The following is a 17567-nucleotide window of genomic DNA, read 5'->3' on the forward strand; positions in this document are numbered from 1 at the left end:
GTCATTAACTGCAGTTACAGAATGTTCTTCCATCTACTGACCAAGGATGCCAAAGAATACCTTGAAGCAGACAGAAATTGTGAATGGAAGGTGTAGGTCTGCAAACAAGTCAGTGGGCCAATGATTATATACACAGATATCTGTTGAAAGGATTTAAAATAAATATTTTGCTGTGCTGTCATTACGTTTTCCATTTTAATTATATGTAAAATTAATAAAACAAAAATAAAATAAGACAGAGAGATACAGTTAGCAACACAAATAGAGTAAGTAGGGTTGGCAGGATTTCCAATGAAATAGTGTTATTAGTTGTAGCAGTTTGCAAAGGGCACATACATAAGGGAAAAAACTTCCCCAAGGCTTGAACTTCCTTTGACCCATCCCCCATTACGATAACACTCAGAAGGAATAGCATTCTATGCCAGATCAAGTGACACCACATAGATTGGAAGTCTATGTGTGGCAGCTGTACCTTGGTTTTTCTGAGATTTAAAGACCTGACATATGACTACTGTCTGTAACCCCTTGATTGCTGAACAGAGGGGTGTTGCTTAAAGGAACAAAGTAATATATAATTGTGCATTTTACACAATCATTCTTCAGTTCTTTAAAAAGAGTGGCAGTCACACACACAGAATAGCATATCAATAAGAAAATGCAGACTGAAACAGGTATGACATTCTAAGCCCATTAGCTTGTAACCAAACATCACAGGGGTTACTACAGCATCACTGTCTGAATTCCAGTTACAAAAACACCTAGCTGAAATCAAACAGCACTTTATTGTTAAACACTAAAATCCCTGAGAAAATGAAATCATAATAAAAACCTCAGCAGCTCACTAAGTTCTGTTGCATATCATATACTATTAGTTCATCATAAAATGTATTATTATTTCTGCATGTCTTTATGTACACACACTCAGCATTGTAATATTTGCCAATACAAAAGCTGGGAAAATATGAAAAGCATGACCATGTGCAGAAAATTGGATGCAGTGATGTAGATTTTGCATATTCTTAAACCTTTGGCTACCAGATGCGGATAAACAACATTTCTAGCACTCAATGGGTGCTATATTCAGTATGTTAGATAAATAATTATGCACTTACCTCTGTGAGCTCCACGTTTGATTCTTCCCCATATTTAATCCCTACTCCAGCATTCATGATTCCAGCCTGCAGGGTGTAGGTGTTTTCCTGCAATGTTTTCCTTCCTTTATGGCACACACGTTGCATCCCTGACAGCACCTCTCAGTCTCTGCTGTGCTGTACACATTGCTCAGGCACAACTTTTACAAGTGTGTCACACTACAGCGGCAGCTAGTGAGCCTGCTTGTCTGGGAAGTGCAACATGCAGAGCAGCCAGGCTCGCACACTGCCTGTGGATGAGCAGCTCAGGTCCATGTAGGAAGCAGGGCTGCAGCTGTGCCTCTAGCTGGCCAGTCTGTGGCTTGCATGCAAGACACCTCCCCCTAAGGCTCACCGTGTCTCCTCATGCAATATACAGAAAACAATACACAACATTCAGTAACTCATAGGAGCAGCAGCCGTCCACTTCATGTTAAAGTTTCTTTTCTCTCTTCAGATTTGAGTGCCTGGCTTTGTGATCAAAAACAGCTGTCTTGCTGCTGGCTAGTGAGCACTGGATGGGGCGGTGCTGGGGCAGTGACACAGAACAGAGGGGGGAGCAGGGAGCTACTCTTTTTGGAAATGAGGACACCTTGTTGCCAGCACATCTCTGAATGAATATGTTGTGGTTTGTCCCTGAGTCGGCTGCGGCACGTGGGCAAAGCTTGCAGACAATGTACTGCTGCTTCAGGCTTGCTCATCTACTCCAAACCTGGTAGAGAAGTTTATAGAATAAGCTACAATGAACAGGATTTTTTTAAAGCTAATTATACAGTCATAGACTACAATGTATTGTTTGTTTTTACCGTTGAAGGAATATAAAAGCTGCACATTCTTTCATAATTCACATCTAATTTGACTTGTTTTCTTCATATTTTTGTTTAAAAGCAAACAGTAATGCAATACTAGGAACTAGCTGTTAATTAGTGGCTACAGTTATGTCTCTTGTCATTGGCTCACCTGATATTTTCAGCTAGCTTGCTCACTACTGCATTGCTGCTCCTTGAACAAAAAATACCAAGAGAATGAAGCTAAATTGATTACAGAAGTAAAATGGAAGATTGTTTACAGTTGTGTGCTCTATTTGAATTGTGAACAAAACATTTGGGGTTTATGGCCATTTGAAACACTAAGCATAAAAAAGAAATACTTTTAGTAAGATTTATGGCATTGCTTATGCTTGCACGGGTGACACAAACCTACATGTAAAGAAAGTCCCAAAACATAAATGAATAACACTGATACATCCAGACACAATGATTTATTTATTTATTGCATTCATTGGTATATTTGTTATAACCATTCTTCAGATTTGTTCTTTTTTTATGAACTGCTGCATTTCTGACCTATCAACTTATATACTACAATACAGATGGTATATATATATATATATATATATATATATATATATATATATATATATATATGTGTGTCCTTCTGGCACACCTCTCTACAATCTATCCCCACACCAGTCTTTTTTACATGATTCTTCCACCTTTACTCACTACTACTTACTACTCATTCACCCCTACTTCTCTATTCCAGTCCCTCCTCAGACTAACAGTAGCCTCTAGGATTAAAAGGACATGAAACCCATTTTTTTTATGATTCAGATAGAGCATTTCATTTTAAACAACTTTTCAATTTACTTCCATTGTCTATTTTGTTTTGTACTCTTAGTATCAATTGTTGAAAAAGATACCTAGGTAGGCTCAGGATCTGCTGATTGGTGGCTGAACATTTATTCTTCATGTTATTAGCTCTCCTATTATTTCAGCTAGCTCCCAGTAAGCATTGCTGCTTCTTCAACAACAAAAAATATTAAAAAACATAATTTATGTAAGAACTTACCTGATAAATTCATTTCTTTCATATTAGCAAGAGTCCATGAGCTAGTGACGTATGGGATATACATTCCTACCAGGAGGGGCAAAGTTTCCCAAACCTCAAAATGCCTATAAATACACCCCTCACCACACCCACAAATCAGTTTAACGAATAGCCAAGAAGTGGGGTGATAAGAAAAAAGTGCGAAAGCATAAAAAATAAGGAATTGGAATAATTGTGCTTTATACAAAAAAATCATAACCACCACAAAAAAGGGTGGGCCTCATGGACTCTTGCTAATATGAAAGAAATGAATTTATCAGGTAAGTTCTTACATAAATTATGTTTTCTTTCATGTAATTAGCAAGAGTCCATGAGCTAGTGACGTGGATCTTTCCACGCAAGAGTCACTAGAGAGGGAGGGATAAAATAAAGACAGCCAATTCCGCTGAAAAAATAATCCACACCCAAAATAAAGATTAAATGAAAAAAACTGAAATTATAAGCAGAAGATTCAAACTGAAACAGCTGCCTGAAGTACTTTTCTACCAAAAACAGCTTCAGAAGAAGAAAACACATCAAAATGGTAGAATTTAGTAAAAGTATGCAAAGAAGACCAAGTTGCTGCTTTGCAAATCTGATCAACCGAAGCATCATTCTTAAACGCCCAGGAAGTAGAAACTGACCTAGTAGAATGAGCTGTAATCCTTTGAGGCGGAGTTTTACCCGACTCGACATAAGCATGATGAATTAAAGATTTCAACCAAGATGCCAAAGAAATGGCAGAGGCCTTCTGACCTTTCCTAGAACCGGAAAAGATAACAAATAGACTAGAAGTCTTTCGGAAATTCTTAGTAGCTTCAACATAATATTTCAAAGCTCTAACTACATCCAAAGAATGCAATGATCTCTCCTTAGAATTCTTAGGATTAGGACACAATGAAGGAACCACAATTTCTCTACTAATGTTGTTAGAATTCACAACCTTAGGTAAAAATTTAAAAGAAGTTCGCAACACCGCCTTATCCTGATGAAAAATCAGAAAAGGAGACTCACAAGAAAGAGCAGATAATTCAGAAACTCGTCTGGCAGAAGAGATGGCCAAAAGGAACAAAACTTTCCAAGAAAGTAATTTGATGTCCAATGAATGCATAGGTTCAAACGGAGGAGCTTGAAGAGCCCCCAGAACCAAATTCAAACTCCAAGGAGGAGAAATTGACTTAATGACAGGTTTTATACGAACCAAAGCTTGTACAAAACAATGAATATCAGGAAGATTAGCAATCTTTCTGTGAAAAAGAACAGAAAGAGCAGAGATTTGTCCTTTCAAGGAACTTGCAGACAAACCTTTATCCAAACCATCCTGAAGAAACTGTAAAATTCTCGGAATTCTAAAAGAATGCCAGGAAAAATGATGAGAAAGACACCAAGAAATATAAGTCTTCCAGACTCTATAATATATCTCCCTAGATACAGATTTACAAGCCTGTAACATAGTATTAATCACAGAGTCAGAGAAACCTCTTTGCCTAAGAATCAAGCGTTCAATCTCCATACCTTTAAATTTAAGGATTTGAGATCCTGATGGAAAAAAGGACCTTGCGACAAAAGGTCTGGTCTTAATGGAAGAGTCCACGGTTGGCAAGAGGCCATCCGGACAAGATCCGCATACCAAAACCTGTGAGGCCATGCTGGAGCTACCAGCAGAACAAACGAGCATTCCTTCAGAATCTTGGAGATTACTCTTGGAAGAAGAACTAGAGGCGGAAAGATATAGGCAGGATGATACTTCCAAGGAAGTGACAATGCATCCACTGCTTCCGCTTGAGGATCCCTGGATCTGGACAGATCTATTTCTGGAAGTCCCCACATTTGAACAATCTGAAGAAATACCTCTGGGTGAAGAGACCATTCACCCGGATGTAACGTTTGGCGGCTGAGATAATCCGCTTCCCAATTGTCTATACCTGGGATATGAACCGCAGAAACTAGACAGGAGCTGGATTCCGCCCATACCAGAATTCGAGATACTTCCTTCATAGCCAGAGGACTGTGAGTCCCTCCTTGATGATTGATGTATGCCACAGCTGTGACTTTGTCTGTCTGAAAACAAATGAACGATTCTCTCTTTAGAAGAGGCCATGACTGAAGAGCTCTGAAAATTGCACGGAGTTCCAAAATATTGATCGGTAATCTCACCTCCTGAGATTCCCAAACCCCTTGTGCTGTCAGAGACCCCCAAGCAGCTCCGCAACCTGTCAGACTTGCATCTGTTGAAATTATAGTCCAGGTCGGAAGAACAAAAGAAGCCCCCTGAACTAAACAATGGTGATCTGTCCACCACATCAGAGAGTGTCGTACAATCGGTGTTAAAGATATTAATTGAGATATCTTTGTGTAATCCCTGCACCACTGGTTCAGCATACAGAGCTGAAGAGGTCGCATGTGAAAACGAGCAAAGGGGATCGTGTCCGATGCTGCAGTCATAAAACCTAGAATTTCCATGCATAAAGCTACCGAAGGGAATGATCGTGACTGAAGGTTTCGACAAGCTGATATCAATTTTAGACGTCTCTTGTCCGTTAGTGACAGAGTCACTGGACACTGAATCTATCTGGAAACCTAAAAAGGTTACCCTTGTCTGAGGAATCAATGAAATTTTTGGTAAATTGATCCTCCAACCATGATCTTGAAGAAACAACACAAGTCGATTCGTATGAGATTCTGCTAAATGTGAAGACTGAGCAAGTACCAAGATATCGTCCAAATAAGGAAATACCACAATACCCTGTTCTCTGATTACAGACAGAAGGGCACGAGAACCTTTGTAAAAATTCTTGGAGCTGTAGCTAGGCCAAACGGTAGAGCCACAAACTGGTAATACTTGTCTAGGAAAGAGAATCTCAGAAACTGAAAGTGATCTGGATGAATCGGAATATGCAGATATGCATCCTGTAAGTCTATTGTGGACATATAATGCTCTTGCTGAACAAAAGGCAGGATATCCTTATAGTTACCATCTTGAATGTTGGTATCCTTACATAACGATTCAATATTTTTAGATCCAGAACTGGTCTGAAGGAATTCTCCTTCTTTGGTACAATGAAGAGATTTGAATAAAACCCCAGCCCCTGTTCCAGAACTGGAACTGGCATAATTACTCCAGCCAACTCTAGATCTGAAACACATTTCAGAAATGCTTGAGCCTTCGCTAGGTTTACTGAGACACGGGAAAGAAAAAATCTCTTTGCAGGAGGCCTTATCTTGAAGCCAATTCTGTACCCTTCTGAAACAATGTTCTGAATCCAGAAATTGTGAACGGAATTGAACCAAATTTCTTTGAGAAAACGTAATCTGCCCCCTACCAGCTGAGCTGGAATGAGGGCCGCACCTTCATGTGGACTTGGGAGTTGGCTTTGGTTTTCTAAAAGGCTTGGATTTATTCCAGACTGGAGATGGTTTCCAAACTGATACCGCTCCTGAGGATGAAGGATCAGGCTTTTGTTCCTTGTTGTGACGAAAGGAACGAAAACGATTATTAGACCTAAATTTACCTTTAGATTTTTTATCCTGTGGTAAAAAAGTTCCTTTCCCTCCAGTAACAGTTGAGATAATAGAATCCAACTGAGAACCAAATAATTTATTACCCTGGAAAGAAAGGGAAAGCAGAGTAGACTTAGAAGACATATCAGCATTCCAAGTTTTAAGCCATAAAGCTCTTCTAGCTAAGATAGCTAGAGACATATACCTGACATCAACTCTAATGATATCAAAGATGGCATCACAAATAAAATTATTAGCATGTTGTAGAAGAATAATAATGCTATGAGAATTATGATCTGTTACTTGTTGCGCTAAAGCTTCTAACCAAAAAGTTGAAGCTGCAGCAACATCCGCTAAAGATATAGCAGGTCTAAGAAGATTACCTGAACACAAGTAAGCTTTTCTTAGAAAGGATTCAATTTTCCTATCTAAAGGATCCTTAAAGGAAGTACCATCTGCCGTAGGAATAGTAGTACGCTTAGCAAGAGTAGAGACAGCCCCATCAACCTTAGGGATTTTGTCCCAAAATTCTAATCTGTCAGATGGCACAGGATATAATTGCTTAAAACGTTTAGAAGGAGTAAAAGAATTACCCAAATTATTCCATTCCCTGGAAATTACTTCAGAAATAGCACCAGGGACAGGAAATACTTCTGGAATAACTACAGGAGATTTAAAAACCTTATCTAAACGTTTAGATTTAGTATCAAGAGGACTAGAATCCTCAATTTCTAATGCAATTAGGACTTCTTTAAGTAAAGAACGAATAAATTCCATTTTAAATAAATATGAAGATTTATCAGCATCAACCTCTGAGACAGAATCCTCTGAATCAGAAGAACCAATATCAGTATCAGAATGATGATGTTCATTTAAAAATTCATCTGAAAAATGAGAAGTTTTAAAAGACTTTTTACGTTTACTAGAAGGAGGAATAACAGACATAGCCTTCTTAATGGATTTAGAAACAAAATCTCTTATGTTATCAGGAACATTCTGCACCTTAGATGTTGAAGGAACTGCAACAGGCAATGGTACTTTACTAAAGGAAATATTATCTGCATTAACAAGTTTGTCATGACAATTAATACAAACAACAGCCGGAGGAATAGCTACCAAAAGTTTACAGCAGATACACTTAGCTTTGGTAGCTCCAGCACCAGGCAGCGATTTTCCAGCAGTATCTTCTAACTCAGCTTCAACGTGGGACATCTTGCAATATGTAATAGAAAAAACAACATATAAAGCAAAATTGATCAAATCCCTTAAATAACAGTTTCAGGAATGGGAAAAAAATGCCAGTGAATAAGCTTCTAGCAACCAGAAGCACAAAATAATGAGACTTAAATAATGTGGAGACAATAGTGACGCCCATATTTTTTAGCGCCAAAAAAGACGCCCACATTATTTGGCGCCTAAATGCTTTTGGCGACAAAAATGACGCCACATCCGGAACGCCGACACTTTTGGCGCAAAAGAACGTCAAAAATGACAGAAACAGAAAATAATTTTTGCGCCAAAAAAGTCCGCGCCAAGAATGACGCAATAAAATGAAGCATTTTCAGCCCCCGCGAGCCTAACAGCCCACAGGGAAAAGTCAAATTTTTAAGGTAAGAAAAAAATGAATTATTCATATGCATTATCCCAAATATGAAACTGACTGTCTGAAATAAGGAACGTTGAACATCCTGAGTCAAGGCAAATAAATGTTTGAATACATATATTTAGAACTTTATATAAAAGTGCCCAACCATAGCTTAGAGTGTCACAGAAAATAAGACTTACTTACCCCAGGACACTCATCTACATGTAGTAGAAAGCCAAACCAGTACTGAAACGAGAATCAGCAGAGGTAATGGTATATATATAAGAGTATATCGTCGATCTGAAAAGGGAGGTAAGAGATGAATCTCTACGACCGATAACAGAGAACCTATGAAATAGACCCCGTAGAAGGAGATCACTGCATTCAAATAGGCAATACTCTCCTCACATCCCTCTGACATTCACTGCACGCTGAGAGGAAAACCGGGCTCCAAACTGCTGCGGAGCGCATATCAACGTAGAATCTAGCACAAACTTACTTCACCACCTCCATAGGAGGCAAAGTTTGTAAAACTGATTTGTGGGTGTGGTGAGGGGTGTATTTATAGGCATTTTGAGGTTTGGGAAACTTTACCCCTCCTGGTAGGAATGTATATCCCATACGTCACTAGCTCATGGACTCTTGCTAATTACATGAAAGAAATTAAGTAAATTAGATTTAAAAAAGTAAATTGGAAAATTGTTTAAAATTGTATTTTCTGTCTAAATCTTAAAAAAAAATGTTGACTTTCATGTCCCTTTAAAATAGTTTACTGTAAAGGGACAATCAGTGCTCCCTTACCATATAAAGGCAGATGCATTCTGCACCATACGTCACAAAGGTACACTGGGCAAAGAACTCTGTAAAATATTACCTACGCCCATATAGTACAAGGGGTTACAATTCAACTTTTAAAGTTCCTTTAATTGCATAGGAAATGTAATGTTCATATAATGCAATAGTTCGTTTTAGTAAGACAAAAATTGTTTGTTTTAACCACATATGACTCCTTTACCCCTCCTCACCCCTTTCACAATATACAGAGTATTTATCTAAATGACTATAAAGTAAGAGGGCCTCAACAAATACACAGTATAAGATATCTAAATTGTCTTTGGAACCAATATTTGTGAACCTTGCTGTTTTTAAAAGCCACACAAGCCCAGATCAGCAATATGAGGACACCATACCATATCAACGTAAATAACTGCTCCAGTATTATTTATGGCATTTAAAGGGTAATACCAATAATGCAAGTGTTACAAAGCAGTGATTGGTTGTCTATGATATTCAATGTTTAATTGTTATACTGCATGTCAATCTCTGGCAATCAATGGGTAAAATCACTGTTTCAGATAGATTTTCACAGATCTTAGTATGTTGCACTTTCACAAGAAGGAATTCGGCCCTGAAAATAGCTGAAGAACGCAAGGGGCTGCCTTCTTCCACACTCGGCTGCTAAAGAATCTGCCAAATGCACAAACCTAATAACTGCGACCACATGATGACGTAAAGGGAAAGTAAACCCCAAAAATGTTTTTATATTTTTCTAAGCATCGCATCCTGTTGTTTAAAGGGACACTGAACCCAAATTTTTTTCTTTCGTGATTCAGATAGAGCATTCAATTTTAAGCAACTTTCTAATCTACTCCTTTTATCACATTTTCTTCATTCTCTTGGTTTCTTTATTTGAAAAGCAAGAATGTAAGTTTAGATACCGGCCCATTTTTTGTGAACAACCTGGGTTGTTCTTGCTGATTGGTGGATTAATTTGACCAACCAATAAACAAGTTTTGTCCAGGGTTCTGAACTAAAAAATAGCTTAGATGCCTTCTTTTTCAAATAAAGATAGCATGAGAACGAAGAAAAATTGATAATAGGAGTAAATTAGAAAGTTGTTTATAATTACATGCTCTATCTGAATCATGAAAGAAAAAAAATTGGATTCAGTGTCCCTTTAATTATGCAAATACCATGTATTAGGCATTTATTTAGCATTTACCCGTAATTTGCTCTTGAAATTATTTTTTCTGCCAAACCACACTTGGACATCATTATGCAGAGCGAATAACTGAGTTCTATATATGTAGAACAATGATGGTGGCCCGCATTTGCAATAGTCTGTGGCAACGCATGCGCAAAACTAACTTCACTTCTTCAGTGATAGCCGGTGCGTCATCTACACAGTGCCGGGTGCTGATGAAGGCTGGTGACGTTGCGGTGGGAGTGGTTGAAGATGAAAAGACACAGCGGAGGCAGTCAGAAGCGCACGGAGCAGCAGCATCATCTGTAACTATTTAGGTAAGTATTTTTCAAACCCCTAGACTGATGAGCATTTTTTTAATTTTTGTATAACCCCCTAGACTGACGAGCAATTGATTATGCTATGTGAGCATGCGGGGCAGTGGGTAAAGAAAATGGAGGCTATGGCATTAGCTGTACAATGCGCATGCGATGTTGGAAAAGGAAGGAGTTTATGAATATTTAAATAAGATATACAGTTCTGCTGCACAATTGGATGATAGCTTTGCATATATTATTTGTAAAGCCTTCCTTCTATTATGGGCGGTCGTAAGAGACGTTTTCAGCGTATGTAATAATATAATTTATATGGGAAATGAAGCTTCGTTTACAAATAAAAGTAAACTGATTAAGAAGTGTGATGTTTAAACTAACTGCTGGTAATTGTTAAATTAATTACAAAAGAAAAGTTTTATAACCCTTTAATATACAGATATTGGCATTGCTGCAACCAAAGGCATACTATACTATACATCTCTCAAATCATTTGTCTTTAAATTTTCCTCTCTAGGGTTGCCAGGTGTCCTGTAAATAACAGTCTGGTATTTCAACTGACTGTCCAGTAAAATATTTGCAAAAACTGAACACTGATTGGGTTTAGTTTAAGTACTGATGAGGGTATATGGCTAACAGACCTCAGAATCATGGGTTTCAACCTGAGTTACAATATGGGTATATAACTGACTGCAGGCAATAGGGTCTGATCTGCAGACTAGTTTCAGGGCAATTGGGTAAGATACAAGATATATACGATAAGACCTAATATACCACTTTAACCTGATCACTGGCTGGGCAGCAAGTGCCAAGTGGATAAAATCACAATTCAATTTTGAGTAAAGTTTTTTTGAGAGTTATTGTCACCACACTTCCCTGGTCACCCCCGCTTGGAATCCTAGTTCCCACTTATTTCCAGTACAAAATCAATAAACAATGTATTATTAAAACTAATTCTTAATTTATTAAAACAATTTTATGCTACTCATTTCACAATTACAAAGAAAGCCATTGGCCCATTTAAAGAACCACCAATTACATTTGGCTTTAACATTTCCCCTAAAGAGTTTGGATAGGTTATTTTGGTGTCATATCAGGACAAAATTCCAGTAAGAATGTTTCCTGATATTATTTGCATAAAAAAACAAGTCTAATTGCACCTCTATCAATCCACCCCAATCCAATCACATAAATGTATAACGATCAGCAGGGAATTCTCGTTAAAGCCACAACTGTAAATATTCACTGTGAGCCAGTAAATCCTAAGCACAAGACCATGTGCATAAATAACAATTTAACAACTGCAATCTGTTCACAATTTTCTTTACTGTGATGATATACTTTGGTAATCGTCCTTTGCAGTAAACATCCAATGTTTAGGTGCAGTGTGATGGATTACTTATTGTATATATTGTAAACCATCCTTTAATGCAAAAGTTATGGGAACAGCAAGCACAGTAATACAATAATTCATAGTACAAACAAATTAAACAGGAAATCAATACTGGGAATAATAAACAGATCTACAAAGTAAGTTTACTAAGCTTTTGGAAAAACAGGTACATATGTTCATACACATAAATATATACCTATGGTTCCAAACTGGGAGATAGTTAATTCTCCCATTCCTCCTAATATTTCATAAGATATTTTATATAAAACACCAATAAAAAATAAAAATGTCATAGTTTATCTTTATAGTGTCTATGTGTTGTTGTTTTTTTATAGCTATAGGGATATAAATACAAAAATAAAAAGCTGTATGTTAGAGCATTTTACTATTGCTTGCATATTACTATGTGTTTAAATTAACAGCAAGTCAAAATGAACCTTTTATGATTCATATAAATTATGCAGTTTTAAACAAATTTTCTTCAATTATCTTATTTGTTTTGTTTTTCTTGGTATCCTTTGTTGAAAAGCATACCTAGGTTGTCATTGGCTCACAAAATATAGTTTAGCTAGCTCCCAGTAGTGCATTGCTCCTTCAACAAAGGATACCAAGAGAATGAAGCAAATTTGATCATATATTTGGAATGATGTTTAGTATTGTATACTCTATCTGAATCATGAGTAGCCAGCAATCACCAGTGATTTCCCAGTAGTGCATTGCAAAGTAAATTTGATAACATAAGTGAATTTAAAGGGACCTAAAGCACAAACTGTAAGCTGCATGGAAATGTACTTTCATATCTGAGAATAATTTTGCAGTGAATTATGCAACTTTATTATGTCAAATGGGCATATTGTCCCAGAAAACAAAAGAACCCTTGCTAACCAATCACAAACTAATACACATATATAGCATAAACTTTGTTTGCACATATACAGTTAAAAAGAAACAAAATTAAACTTTTATGATTTAGATAGAGCATGCAATTTTAAAGAACTTTCCATTTTACTTCTATTATCTAATTTGCTTTGTACTCTTCGTATCCTTTGTTGAAAAACTAAATGTATGCTTATGTGATAAATTATTTTCTTTCAGAATGATGATAGCCCATAGGGCTCCATAACATGTTGGGTATAATTCCCACTAACTAGGAGGAGGCCAAGAACCCACACAAGAGCTTAAATTCCCTCCCATCTCTCTTTTAACGCATAACCGAACAGAGAATATTAAACATATAGGGAGGAACAACAAAGGCATAGTCTATAGAGGTGAAAATTAGAACTGTCACCCAAAAAAAATAAATTGGATGGGACCTATGGACTATCATCATTCCGAAAAAAAATAATTTATCAGGTAAGCATAAATTTATTTATTTTTTCCGTATAATGATGATAGTTAATAGGGCTCCATAAGTGGGAATAATGCCCAAGCATATAGTCAATGTTACGGAGTGGGTGGGACAATTTTCACTTTAGTTCCTATTTATTAGACACTGCGACCTGAAGGACTTTGCTGCCAAAAGCTGATTGTGAAGAAGCAAAAACATCAAAGTGGTTACATTTTGAAGAGGTATGCAGAGAAGATTGTTACAGCTTTGCAAATCTGCTACAAAGATGCATTATTTTTGAAAGCCCAGGAAGTTGCAACTGATCTTGTAATTTAGGGGCTAGGTTCCCGCCACCAAGTAAACCTTATGAATTACCTGTTTGAGCCAAGAGGCCAAAGCTACAGAAGTAGCCTCCTGAACTTTACAAGTCCCAGAGTAATGAACAAACAATCCGGAAGATTGTCTGGACTCCTTAGTAACTTGAAGATTCAACTTCAATGCTCTGACTACATAAAGATTATATAAAAGTCGTTCCTTAGAATTAGTAGGATCTGGACACAAAGGAGGAACAACAATCTCCTGATTTATATTTTCAAAAGAAACTACCTTATCTTTGTGAAAAACTAAAAATGGAGAATCACAGGATAAAGCTGAAACTCTCACAAAAACTCTCCTAGCTGAGGAAATTGATAAGAAAATAACTTTCCAGGATAAGAGATAGATATGAAAGGAATGCATTGGTTCAAATTCATACCCCCCAACTGTCCCGATTTTCACGGGACAGTCCCGATTTTAGGGGTCTGTCCTGAGTTGCTAGCCATCTGTCCCGATTTGCCCCAGGCATTAAAAAAAAAAAAAATTTTTTTTTTTTTTAATTCTGTTGGGCCCATACTAAGAAGCAGCTGGCTTTGCTTTCACAGAGTTAGATACCTGTTTCCCTGTGGAAAAGGAATGGTGTGTGGGTTAAGCAGGAGTAAGAAGGCTGTATACACTCTGACCACGGGTAAAGGTGACCTCTCTAACCTACCTCTGGTAGTGATGATGTCTAACCCCTGGGGATGATACTAGCATGCCTTCAGTTTTATACAATGAGCAGTGCTAATACCAGGGTAACGAACAGTGTAATGAACAGTGGCAGCCGCAAACTGCCAGCTAATGTGCTTGCCAACCCCAGGACCCCATTCAATGAATTACAGATACCCATATATGATGTAGTGTGTGTGTCTATCTGTATCCATAACTGTGTGTGTGTATCTGTATGTATAAGTTTATGCTATGTAGTGTGTGTGTCTGCATGTATAAATGTAAGCTATGTAGTTTGTGTATGTGTATCTGCATGTATAAGTGTATGCTATGTAGTGTGTGTGTATCTGCATGTGTAAGTGTATGCTATGTAGTTTGCTACTGTGCATTTTTGCTGACTTTAAAGGCCAGAATTTAGAATATAAATGGGGAATGCAGAGAGCAGTTTTAAAGAATTTATTATTAAATGTCCAATTAAGATAAAAATATTTAGCAATGTCTTTGCAAAGGCTAATTATATACATAGCCATACCAGTGGTTTGAGCTTGTGTTTGATTTGCTGCCTAAGTGTATTAAAATCTATGACTTTATTTAGAATTTTAGTTATATTACTTTGGTCTTATTATTTTTTAAGCCCCGCCCACCACATGTCAATTTTTGGCCGCGGGGGGGGGGGGGGGGGGGGGGGGGGATTTTGTCCCTCTTTTGAATTTTGAAATGTTGGGAGGTATGCAAATTGAGGACCTTGCAGAACTGAAAGAACTAAATTAAAAATTCCAGGGCAGAGAAATAGGTCTCACAACTAGCCTAATTCTTACCAGTGCCTGGACAAAAATCTGAACATCAGGAAGTTTAGCTAACTTTCTAAAGAGAGAACAAATAAAGCTGCAATTTGACCTTTTAGGGAGCTAGCAGACAAACCATTGTAAAAGCCATCTTGTAAATGAAGAATTCTAGGAATCCTAAAGGAATATCAAGAAAATCCACTGGAAGAGCACCATTTAAAGTATGCCCTCTAAATGTTGTGATACATTTTTTGGGTAACATGTTTTCTGGCTTGAATCAGTATCAATAACTAAATCGAAGAACCCTTTATGTTTTAAAACTAGGTGTTCAACCTACTCACCATTAAACTTAGATATTTCAGATCCTGATAAAATAAGCCATTTATACATTAGATCACATCTTAGAGGAAGATGCCATGGAGGGTAAGAGGAAATCTGCACTAGATCCACATACCATGTCCTGCTGGGCGAGGCTGCAGCAATCAAGATTACCGAAGCTGACTCCTGTTTGATTCGAGCAATTACTCTTGGAAATAGAAAGAAAAACGAGGAAACAGGTATGCTACATGAAAATTATATGGACACACCACGGCGTCTATCATTTGAGTCTATGGATCTCTTGATCTTGCACAATACATTTGGAAGTATGTGATTCAAATGAGAGGTCATCAGATCTATGTCCAGTAGACTGCATTTGATCACTAATTGATCAAAGATGTCTACTTCCTAATTGTTCACTCCTGGAACATAAACTGCTGACAGGGAGCATTGATTCCTCTCTACCCAAGACAGAATCTGGGACACTTCCTTCATAGCCAGTGGACTGTGGGTACCCCTTGTTGATTTATATAGGCCACCCCCATTATATTGTCCAACTGGAAAATGATAAACTTTTCCTCTTTTAATAGGGGCCGGGGCTGAAGAGCCCGAAGAATCGCTTGGCGTTTCAGAATGTTGATTTGTAATCTCACCTCAAGAGGGGACCAAACTCCTTGCGCTCTTTGAGAATTACAGAACGCACCCCAGCCTGAAAGACTGGCATCCATCATCACAATAGCCCAAGATGGGTGAAGAAGGAAGCCCCATGGGTCAAAGAAGGACTTTGTATCCACCAAGAGAGAGATTGACGGATAAATCCAGAGCAATCAGCTATTCTGATTGCAGATAATTCTTTGACCACTGATTGAGCATAGACAGTTGAAGGGGTCGCAAGTGATGGCGGGCCAAGGGAACTGCAGAATGAAGCACGTTGCAGAGACAGGCATGCTTCCAAAGTTTTATTCTGTGCGATTCTGTCAGGAATAGGCACATCAGGATTGCATCTATGATTAATCCTAGAAAAGACACCCTTGTAGCTGGAGATAAAGAGCTCTTTGGAACATTGATTCTCCAAAGATAGTAGCCTTTGGGTATGAACAATAGCTAGAGGCAGGGTAGGATATAGTTCGGATAAGGGGCAATTGAGATCCCCTGAGCTATGATCACCACCAACAATGCTCCTAGCACCATTGTGAAGATGCAAATAGCTGTAGCCAGACCAAATGGAAGGACGACAAACTGGTAGTGTGTCTAGGGATACAAACCTTAGGAATTGATGGTGATCCTTGTGGATAGGGATGTGCAAGTATGCATCCTTGAGGTCTATAAACTTTGTGCACAATTATTAGCCAAATGAGTATTTTGAACAAATCATAACTTTTATGCATATTGTCCAACTCCAAGCTGTATAAACTTGAATGCTTATTGGATTGAAGCATATCAGGTGATGTGTATTTGTGTAATGAGGGAGGGTGTGGCCTTAGGGGATCAACAACCTATATCAAGGTGTGCATAATTAATAGGCAGCTTCTTTTCCTCAGCCAAAATGGGCCAAAATAAGATATTTAACAGACTCTGAAAAGTTAAAAATTTGAAAAAGTATTTCAGAGGAATTCAGCACTCTTGAAATTGGGGTGTGATCACAGAACCATCAAACATGTTGTTGCAAATAGTCAACAGGGCCACAAGAAACTTGTTGAGAAAAAAAGATGCAAATTAAGTGCCAAAGATTTGAGAAGAATCAAACGTGAAGCTACCAGGAACCCATTATCTCCCAGTGCTGTCATATTCCAGAACTGCAACCTACCTGGAGTGCCCAGAAGTACAAGATGTTCAGTGCTCAGAGACATGACCAAAGTAAGGAAGGCTGAAACCCAACAACGGACCAGATGGATGGGCCCGTGGCTGGAACGGGCACAGAGCTCCACTTCAACTCAGACGCCAGCAAGGTGAGGTACTGGTATGGGTTGGTATTATTAAAAATGAGCTAGTTGGACCTTTTCGGGTTGACAATGGACTCAAAATCAACTCCCAAACCTACTGCCAGTTTTTAGAAGACACTTTCTTCAAGCAGTGGTACAGGAAAAAGTCTGCATTTTTCAAGAAGACCATGATATTTATGCAGGACAATGCTCCAGCACATGCATCGAGGTAGTCCATTGCGTGGCTAGCCAGTTAAGGCCTTAAAGATGAAAGAATAATGACATAACCCCCTTCCTGACCTAAACCCTATTGAGAACTTATGGGCCCTTAAACTTGAGATTTATGGTGAAGGAAAACAGTACACCTTTCTGAACAGTGTCTGGGAGGCTGTGGTTGCTGCTGTACAAAAAGTTAATCG

The 17567-nt window shown here is 38.0% G+C and overlaps 1 protein-coding gene across 3 annotated transcripts in view; it reads right to left on the reverse strand.

The window, feature by feature from the left end:
- The window catches only part of MCC (MCC regulator of WNT signaling pathway), a 1086108-nt gene that overhangs the window by 673586 nt on the left and 394955 nt on the right, over positions 1-17567 (reverse strand). The window contains exon 1 of one of the 3 annotated variants that reach the window (XM_053701550.1): positions 1113-1642. The exons of the other annotated variants lie outside the window; for them this stretch is intronic. Within the exon in view, the coding sequence (XP_053557525.1) occupies positions 1113-1238 (126 nt within the window). The 5' untranslated portion in view covers positions 1239-1642. Of the gene's footprint in view, positions 1-1112; positions 1643-17567 lie in introns of those variants that run through there. 3 annotated transcript variants of the gene reach the window in all.

The sequence above is a fragment of the Bombina bombina genome, chromosome 2 (genome assembly GCF_027579735.1).
Source record: "Bombina bombina isolate aBomBom1 chromosome 2, aBomBom1.pri, whole genome shotgun sequence".
NCBI lineage: Eukaryota > Metazoa > Chordata > Amphibia > Anura > Bombinatoridae > Bombina > Bombina bombina.